The sequence below is a fragment of the Anas platyrhynchos genome, chromosome 4 (genome assembly GCF_047663525.1).
Source record: "Anas platyrhynchos isolate ZD024472 breed Pekin duck chromosome 4, IASCAAS_PekinDuck_T2T, whole genome shotgun sequence".
Taxonomy (NCBI): Eukaryota; Metazoa; Chordata; class Aves; order Anseriformes; family Anatidae; genus Anas; species Anas platyrhynchos.
The window spans coordinates 55,346,865-55,356,747 of NC_092590.1; the positions used below are offsets into that span (position 1 = coordinate 55,346,865).

Here is a 9,883-nt window from a genome sequence, read left to right on the forward strand (position 1 = left end):
TTGCCAGGCTGCCTGAGCTGCAGGGGCAGCAGCAAGGAGATTGCTCCAAGGGGGAGGCTGCAGCAGATGCCACAGGAGGCCTCCCTCCATTTCTCAACAGCTTCAGGGGGAGGTGCTGTTGTAGGAGAGGGACACACAACAGCTCTCTCCTTGGCAGTAAGCTTTCACCCTTCTGTTAGCCATCAGACTGATGTTTCGAATTGAAGTACCATGATCTTTTGTTAAGCCCCAGAATCTGAATTTATTAAAAAGCATTGTGAGCCCCTGCTAGCTTCAGCCATCAGGTGACTGTAAGGTCCAATACAGAACACTAGGCATGGCTTCAGGCAAAATTCATATTTTGAATTACCTTCAAAGCCAGGAATGTTTCAGCATACAGGTAGCAGCAGCCACCACAGAAGTTATGAAGGTACCAGGCACCACACAGCACAGAAACCTGCTGGGCTGGCTGGCACCAACTAGAACAAGGTGTTTAGAAGGCCTTAGCTGAAGGGCACTTCAACCTTTGTTACAGCCAGCTGTAGTATGGGCAGAGAGATAAACAGCAGCTAGATGCTGGTAAGAAAAATACTTCCTACTGAAGGTCAGTTGGTTGAGGCCAATGAGTGCGTTATTTCATCTTAAAACTTCCCTACCGCTTCCTTTGCACTCATTCAACATGAAGTTTCTTCCTGCAATTCGAAACTCATAATGTGGGGTTTCCCCTGTTTTAAGGTCATTGTGGAAGAAGTGTGATATGACCTTTGAAGGAGCTCCCAAACATAGTAACAAGTAAATAAGCCCCCACTAGCTAGCTGAGAACTGTGTTCAGCAGCCAGATTTTTTTGCCACAGATAGAAAAATAGAAAAAAAAACATTCTAGTACCACCTTCTATCAGAAGGTGAAGTGGGACATCAATCAATTCACTGGGCATGCTGTTCACTTGTGCTGACAGTACAAATGGCCTCCCTGTAAGAAGCACACACCTCAGGCCTACATCTGAGTGTTCATTTATCCCACCTCACCTGAAATTGAAATAAATGTGATGTCAAATTGCAACTTAAGAGCTTGAGCAGAAGAGTAGTGCAGCCCTGAAACATGTTATCCAGACACTAAGGCATCTCCATCCCCAAAGGCCTTCAAAGGAAAAGCAGCAACCGCCCTACCCACCTGAGGCAGGTTATTTAACTCAATAGAAGGACTTTGAGGGTCCCCTGAAAGCAATATTTATATGCTGTCACAAGCAACTCCTTCTGGAGAAAGGACGTGAACACTGACCTCCACTTAGTCTTCCAGCAGAAAGTTTTATTCTCATTAAGGACAAGGAAATATCAACCAACAGCTCAATTAACAGACACAGATTAAACAAGCCCTGTTAAGCATTTTCTACTTAACATGTGAAAAAACAGAGTCTAAAGACATCCAATGTGTCTAAACTGTTCACGTTAAAACTTGAGCTCATCCTTTAACATAAGCTCAACTGATGTTGCTCCTGTGTATAGCAAAGGGTGGAAACAATTTAAGTTACCAGAACAGCTGTGTTTAACAAGTACTGAAGCACTGGAGTTTAGACTGCATTTACTGTGTGCTATTAAACTGTTTTCCTTGTGCCTCTTCGGAGTCTCAGGCAGATTTGCAGAAAGCCACAGCAGAAAAACGAACTTCTCCTTTCTCACGTTCTGTAAATTGCCTGCAGATCTTAGCAGAATCCTTAAAAGAAAAACAAGGTTTAGTTGATTGGGACACACTTGTTGTAGAGGCTCTAGGGAAGTCTGTGGCTCCTCCAAGTCCCCACAGAGAAATTACTAACAGCACCAGCTAATAAATATACTTACAGATATCTAGGTCTGTATGACCTTGTTACCATGGTGTAAGGAGTAGCTTGCACAGCAAGTACAGAAACTATATCCTGCAAGCACACCCTTCAGCCTTTTAGAAGCCGCATTTTCAGGGAATGAGATAGACTGTGGGAAGTCTTACCTTCAAGAGCAAGTCATCTGAGCTTGTGCCATGGTTCACAGGAAATGGCATGCGCCCATCTGTGAAAGAAAGTCCTATCACTCAGTGTGCTTCCTACTTCTGTAAGAATAGAACTCAGCACAGCAAGCCCAAAAAGCAAGTATATAAAGGTCTCTGGAGAAGGTCAGAATAAGTTGTCAATACATGCCCAAGTGAGAAGGGGACCAAGTATTCCAGATCTACAGGAGATGACATGCTTTCCAAGAGAATATAGGTGTTCAGTGCAACTCACCTTCTGTTAAAATCTACAAGTCCTAACTATAAATTGGCTTTGAGGATGTCAGTAAACAGCTTGACTAGCAGCAGGCTTCTAGCCAGATCCACCAGCTCTGCTGTACAGCATGAAGCAGGCACACTCCAACTCCAGAGCTCTCAGGACCTTACCCAGCTCATACAGATGTCCATCCACATTGGCAAACAGGATGAAGTGGAAGTTCACACTGTTGTCATCAACCTTAGGACAGACCATTAGATTCAGTTAATAGACTGAAAAAAGCTTACTACTATGAATCCTACCTGTGACTACAAGACAATGGCAGCATCAGCAAGAAACAACACCAAAGCACTAACAAACCAGCTGAAGAGGCCTCTGCAAGGCTTCTAAAAGGTAAAATCCCAAAAGCCCTAGCACACTAACACTTTAGGAAGTCTGAACCTAAATTTCTAGCCCATTTGAGGAAGAAATCCTGTACATTCACCTGGAAGTCATTTGTTTCTCCTGCCTCATGAGAAATAACTGCATATTTTTGTCTGGCAGATAGCTGTGCTCTACCACCCTCTGTATTCTCTTCTCCCAAGATTTTACCCATTTGTATCTTACCCGACACTGTCCTTCCTGTGCAACAGAGTTGTGGACTTCTTGTATAGCCTGAAAAAGAAAGCAGATACAGGTTACTACATCTGTAAGTAGTGATAGCCATCAGCTACATCAGCTACTTGTGTACTTTGTGTACCTTATTACTTGCAAAGTGCTTGGCTCTCTCTTCAGGAGAGAGATCAGCTGTTTCATCAAGGAATTTCTTCAGGGCAGACCCCTCATCTGCACAAGATAGAAGACTTTATTCAGCATAGGTAGAGAACCAGTTACAAACCAGACAGCTTACAACACTCAATGCTCATTGTGCTAACTAGGAGTAATTGTATTCAGCCTGGAACTATCTCCAGCATAAACATATTACAACTACCACTTAAAGTGGAAGTAAACTATTTATCCAGAAGCTATTGATGACAATCTACACAAACAGCCAGAGTTCAAGTGCCTCAGGATACTCTGAAGACTCATCTCAAAACAGACTTTCAAATAGGACTTGGCATTCCTGATTTCCCCTGCAGACTTGGCAGAAGCTTACAGGCTTTATGTGTCTTAAAGAACGGTACCAGTGGCAAGAACAGTTTTATCTATCCATATTCTGTCAATTGATATTTAAGTTCTGTCCTTTGAGACTCTGCAGATGAATATAGCTCTTGGTTATGCTAGGCTTGTTTTGTCTTTCCAGAGCATGAACTAGTAGTGCAGTACTAGGACACACTGAATTCCTAGTCTTACCTGAAAAAGATGCCATAGCACTCAAGGGTGCTATCTCAGAGATGCCTTTCAAGAAGCACAAAGCAAAGCTGGTCTCAATCTTGCCTTCCACACATCCTTCTCCTTGGTGTAAGAACCCCTTGGGTGGTGTGGGATTTCAAGTTCAAGGGACAGTGACAAGAAGTTGCTGTATTTTGCAGTTTGAACAGGAAGGTACTTTTTGACCCAGTGACATGCCTTTCTTTACAAGAACTTGTAAGCCTGCTTGCTAGGAAATGGAAGGCTCCAGTCACCTGTTACCTAGGCCAGTTTTGGTTCTCTTTCTATAGGAAAAGATACAATCAAACCCATCCTTTATAGGAAGTTTATTTCCACACCCGTATCATCCTGTATTACTTATCTATGGAAAAATGAACAATTTAAATTGATTTATGGACTACCCTGAGCAAGTCTATGACAGACATAACTGTCATGAATTTTATCTGTTCAGTTGACATCAACACCAATGTCAGTGGCCACTTCTGAACATGATGCTTCCAAGTTACAGATACATTGGCCAGTCCTGCTGTGCATCCTCCCCCACCCCATGATACTCACTAGGGTACCTCTGCAGTCACCAGAGTCAAGACACATTCACTTCTGCAATTTGTGCTTCTCTCCAACATATACAAAGCCCACTTACCAGCAGCAGCACAACATGTCTACTACAGCTCACACCCACTCAGCCTTCCTCTGTTGTGAAGAACACTGGAAATTCAAGCACTCCAGAATGTTCATACTCACCAAGTTTCACCTTGTCTTTGTTATTAGCAACTGCGTGTATCAGACCAATTGTCCCACACGAGTTACTGACAGTCTGCTTCAGGAAATACACCTTGGAACTGATTTCTTGGTCCTTTATTTTCTCAGTCTGTTGTTTCCTGAAGTTCTCATGCTGTAAACACATAATCATTTCAAACATTTCACTATAGTGTTACCTTTTTATTATGCAAATTGCCACACAGACAGATATGCAGGAGAACCGATACCAGGTCTAGACAGAAAAGACTTGCACAGAAAGTCATCTTCATGGCATGGGTCCAGTAAAGCATTGTAATGCCTACTCTGGATGCAGGCCAAGCCTTAATGGACTACCTGCATGACTCAGTCATATCCAAAAGCATTGCTCTTGGCCTCTCCATCTGTGTGGTACACTGGAAACAGCTTGAGGGGGAAGTAATAATGGATAGGCTCTTTTATCCTCTCAATTGTTTTGCCTATTTAATGAGACTACTCAGCATGTCTCCGCATTTGTACCGTTAGGTTACCTCCCTTCATGAACCCCTCCCTATCAGCAGGATGTATAGACCAGCGTAAAACCCATTGCTACTGAAAGGTTATAACCCTTCAGTCGAATAACATTAAGCATCTTTTGTTTCAAAGACCACCTCCTCATCCAGTTCTTCAGCATTGGTCAGACAAAGCACCTTAATCACCCAGGAGTGGTTTAGGCCTTCCCGAGCAATGATTCAGCATGATGGCTGAACCACCATTCCCCACGCTCAAGGCAGCATTTTCTTCAGCCAGGCACACAAACCGAAGCACAGGAGGTGTATCGGAGCAAGCAGCCTTATTTTCTGGCTTGTTTTCCCTCAGCTCAAGCTGTTTGGAGGCGAGGGCTGAGCACAGGCACCCACCAGACCACACCCACTCTGCAATATCTGACCACTGCCTGCCCAGACAGCATCCCTACCAACCGGGAAAGGTACCCTTACTAAACAGGAAGGTTATAGGCTGCCAGCTTGTTTTTTATTTCATTTTAGGCACAACCCAGCCTGCAGAAACCCCACAGAGCAAGCACCAGGGCGAGCAGCAGGCTGGCAGCTCATCCTGCCACCAGCGAGGGGATGTGCAGGGGATGCCCAGCACCCCTCGGCACGGCTCAGGGCCCCACCTACCTGCTCGGTGAGGGGGAAGAGCAGCAGCAGGGCGCAGGCCGGGCTGGGCACGGCGCCCAGCGCCTCCTCCTCGAAGCCCAGCACGTCCACGAAGCGCCAGCCGGGGCTCACACCCAGGCGGGCCAGCACCTGCGGGGCACAGCGGGCGGGTGGCACGGCCGCAGCCCCTCAGGGCCCCGCCACCCGCCGCGGTGACACAGGGAACAAGGAGGAGGAGGAGGAGGAGGAAGGCGCCGCGCACTCACTTTGTTCAGCATCTGCAAGACAACGAGGGGGAGACGGGGGCTGAGTGGAAGCTCAGCGCCTCGCCTCAGCTCACCTCACCGCCCGGCCCCCCGCGCGCACCTCGGGGTTGATCTCCATGGGCTGCCACGCCATGGCTGCAGGCAGGAGGCGATGTCCCCTCACGCGGCGATGTCCCCCGGTAGCGGCAGCAGCAGCACCTCCCGCTCCTCACCGCCGCCCTCAGCGCTGTGGCGCGGAGCCGCCCACCCCGGCCCTTATATAGCAGCGGGACGGACCACACGGCGCCGCGGTGGGGGGGGGAGGGAGGGAGGAGCGGGGCGAGACCAAGGCGGGGGGAGGAGGGGGAGACCCCGGCCCCTGTGGTGTGGTGAGGCGGGGGGGAAGGTGCTAGAAGCGCCCCCCCGTGTCCCGCCCTGCCGCCCAGCGGGGCTGTCGCTGTCCCCAGGGCCAGCACGGGGCAGGTGCTCCCTCTGTGTGGTGTAAAGGTGTTCAATACAGGCAGTACGTGCTGTTGGAACAACAATACGACAAAAAAAAAAAAAAGATAATAAATGCAACAAAACCCGTCCTCGTCAGCCTGCTGGTTGCATCGCTGCAGCTCGGTTCAATTCCTGCCTTCAAGTCGAGCCTTCTGCAGCTAATTATAACACACCGGGCTTTTTATCTTTTATTCATGACCGACAGCTTCTCCATTCTGGCCTTGGGTGTGAGCACAGCAACAAACCCAGGCTCTGGCACGCAACCTGGCCTGATCTCAGCTGAGCAACCCCTCTGCTGTGAGCAGGAGCTTGGCATGGAGACATCCTAAGAGCCCTTCCAACCCGAGGCATCCTGTGATTCCTCCTGTCACAGTAAAGGCAAAGCAGTATACACCGATCAACACCAAAGATTTCTTTTTTTGGGGGGGTGGAAGATGTCACAGTAAACGACAGCATCATTTATTTCTGCCTTTTCCCCTTAGGTTTTAGCTGAAAGTGTTGATACCCACCAGAAAGCCCAACATGTCTGTTGGGTACACAGTATCTCTGACTACCATCCTTTTTGTGATCTACTCTGCCTGTGCTGGAAGATTCAAGTATCCCAAAAACTTGAATCAACAAGTATGAAGCTAACGATTGCTGATACGTATGTAGGAGACTGCATGCAGCTCCTTTGAGAGGATGACAAGTCTTGCAGCCTAGAAAAGGGAAGGCTATAAATGGCAAGAAAAATTCTGCTTCTGAATTCCTCAGTGGCAAATGGTGGTTATAACTCCAGCCTGCCTCAAAGTAATAGCAGTGCTCAAATCTCTGGGTTACTGTCATCCCTGGGATGGCCCCTATGTCCACACAAGCAACACACAAGGGCCATAGTATTTCTAAGGGATGATCTGCCAAATCTATCAGTACATTACACTTAAATAAACAGTAAATGTAACTGGTAAAATCTGCTGCAGTTGCATAAAGATGCCTGCCTCTGGGAAGCCACATAAAAACGAGTGCTGTGTCATATCCAGTACCCATCTACCTCCTTGCAAAGAGGAGGTCTCTGTACCATCTTTGCTCAGTGCAGGTAGATGTAAATGGCAATTTTAACCCAATACTTTGCCATCATTACAATAAAATCAGCTCACCAGAAAAAATGACTGGAAATATTTGTAAACATTTTGCATTGTCCAAATATAATAAAACTTGTGGTGTTTAACACTGCCTGTGAGTAAAGCTTTCACTCAGATGCCTAATCTGGAAGGAAGAATCTTCACTACATATATAGTCTTTGGGCCCAGTGATAATATTTACTTTCTCCCTGTGTTTCAGTTTAAGGTTTACACAAGGAAGATCTAGACCTAAATTTAAGGGCCTTTTCCGAGTTCAGAAGCTCTCCTAACAGGAGTGACTATGACAAGCAGGGTGATGTGGGAGATGGAGCTGGCCTTATGCAATGCAGAGCCCCTGATGTGGAAACTGAGGTCATAAACTGCTTTAGAAGATCATTTTTCCTATTCCTCTGCCAGAAGCTAAGCCCTGAGACTTTCCAAGTCCCTACCTTCAGCTGCATAATCCACACCTCCCTACCAAACACCTCAGACCTGTGCCTTCCTTTGTTTTACTGTGATATTATTCACTTCCCAAAAGAAGGACCCCAAACCAATTCCTGGAAATCTATACTCCCTACCTCCCAAACAGGCAAATTGTGTCCTTGGCTTGCTGGTGGAGCCCAGGTCAGGAGGAGCTGTGCACCGCTGCATCCCACAGGAACCCAATGCTGCAGGTCAGCAATTTCTCAGCACCTGCCCATATGCACTTACACTGCAGTGTGCTGAAAGCATCGGAGTCACTGTGATTATCTGTTGTAAGTCATTTATTGGGCTGGGGTAAAAGCCTGCCTGAGAGCAGTTATTACAGCTCAGTTATATCATAGTAGTGTGCTTGAGGGAGAGGTTGCCCTATACAGAAATGCAGCATCCTTGAAGAGTTGCTTGGACTACTTTTACTAAGGCCAGTGTCGACATAACTCATAGCACAGCTATGTTGATGCCCTTCCTATTATCATAGGGGCATTTAGGATCTCTTCCTGTCATAATTGACAGCAAGAAGAAGAAATCTGAGAACATAACTCAGTGGACCAAATGGAGATGTTAGCTTTGGGAAGAGACAAACTGCTCTAGAAACACCAGTTTCTCTCCCTTAATAATAAAGGGGGTCTGTGGGACCAGTTAAGGTGACTTTTAGATGGATGAATCCAACCTTATCTGCCTGGATATTAGCAAATCCTTGTAGCTTGCCATAGCTAATGTTATGATAATGTATGATTGAGCATGCATTATGACATATAGCAAGGACAGACTTTATTTCTGGTTTGGAATTTCCCAAAAGTCAGCAGGACTGCCATAAGCCTGCTAAGGCAAGACGAGATTTGCAAGGGCTCCACATGCACGACTTACTGAAAGCATGAGAGGCTTTTAGCCTGGTAGGTAAGTGGCTGTGAAACAAGATGAGTTCCTATCACTTAGCAACAAGTATGCAGTAGGTGATTGGAAAGCTAATAAAACACAGTCTTATTTTCCACCACTATCTTTTTCCCTATCAGGGTATCTCCACATGTCAATGGCTGCAGCGTTGTGAAGGACAGATGTAAGGGAATTGCAACTGCGTTTGCATACAGGTTCCACCAAGCACACGTTATATTCTGTGTATCACCATTCCAGCTATACCACAAAATGTGTATAGCTTTCCAAAAATGAAAAGCTGGGATGTGCTGAAGAAAGCCTTTCTCCCAGATTCAATGCTGGGGAAAGCTCCGTGTCTGGTGCGTAAACCCTGGTGGGCAGCTGAGCCCCACACAGCTTGCTCACCACCCCCCGGTGGGATGGGGGAGAGAATCAGAAGGGCAAAAGTAAGAAAAACTGTAGGCTGAGATAAAGACGATTTAATAAGTAAAGGCCTTAAAAATAAAAAATACATACAAATATAACAACAACAAAAACCAAATGATGCAAAAAGCAATCACCACCAACTGTCTGAACAGCGGTCTCCTGGGAAACTCCCCCCACCAAGATTTTATTGCTGAGCTCGATGTTACACGGTATGGAATATCCCCTTGGTCAGCTGGGAGCAGCTGTGTCCCCTCCCAGCTCCCTGTGCACCCCCAGGCTCCTGGCTGCAGGGGTAGAGTGGGAAACAGAGAAGGCCTTGAGGCTGGGAAGCACCGCTCAGCAACAGCTGAAGCATGGGTGCTTATCAGCACTGTTTTGGTCACAGATCCAAAACACAACATTTTATGAGCTGCAGTGGAAAAAATTAACTCCATCCCAGCCAGACCTAGTACACTATGCCATAAGGTGCCAGCCATAAAACATGGCAAATATTTCCAAGGCCATAACAGGGACAGTGGGCATCTGGGGGCTGTGTAAGGTAGTAACATCTCCCTTTTCTTCTGGTAAATTGCATGAACCGCAGCAGTAATTCCTCTGTATTAGTGCCTCAGCCCTTAAAAGATCAGAGAGATCAATAATGAAAGCACAGAAGACTGTTATCATAAAGGGCCTGCGTCCATGAAAGCTTCGGGCAGGACCAGAGGTGTGTGTTTGCATTGCTGAGTTGCAGCCAGCTTCATTTAAACACTTGTGCGAGGATTCTCAGTGACTCAGGAGATGTTCTGGCCAGGAGGTGGAATGAGTAGGGACTGCTGAGGTGG

General features: G+C 46.7%; 1 protein-coding gene across 1 annotated transcript; it reads right to left on the reverse strand.

The window, feature by feature from the left end:
- Window positions 1–1,264: 1,264 nt before the first annotated feature.
- On the reverse strand, window positions 1,265–5,953 carry UCHL1 (ubiquitin C-terminal hydrolase L1). The gene is made up of 9 exons (XM_038178812.2): window positions 5,807–5,953; window positions 5,707–5,718; window positions 5,462–5,590; window positions 4,308–4,458; window positions 2,953–3,038; window positions 2,820–2,867; window positions 2,384–2,453; window positions 1,961–2,019; window positions 1,265–1,690 (listed from the first exon to the last, which is right to left on the reverse strand). Exons 1-9 carry the CDS (start codon window positions 5,837–5,839, stop codon window positions 1,604–1,606), a joined length of 675 nt encoding a protein of 224 aa, XP_038034740.1. The 5' UTR covers window positions 5,840–5,953; the 3' UTR covers window positions 1,265–1,603.
- Window positions 5,954–9,883: the final 3,930 nt, after the last annotated feature.

Coding starts and splice junctions, on each gene's coding strand:
- UCHL1 (XM_038178812.2), bottom strand. CDS start 5,839: ATGGCGTGGCAGCCCATGGAGATCAACCCCGAG. Junction 3,039..4,307: donor CAAAGACAAGGTGAAACTTG/GTGAGTATGAAC, acceptor TATCTTGTGCAG/ATGAGGGGTCTGCCCTGAAG. Junction 2,454..2,819: donor CACAGGAAGGACAGTGTCGG/GTAAGATACAAA, acceptor GTCTGTCCTAAG/GTTGATGACAACAGTGTGAA.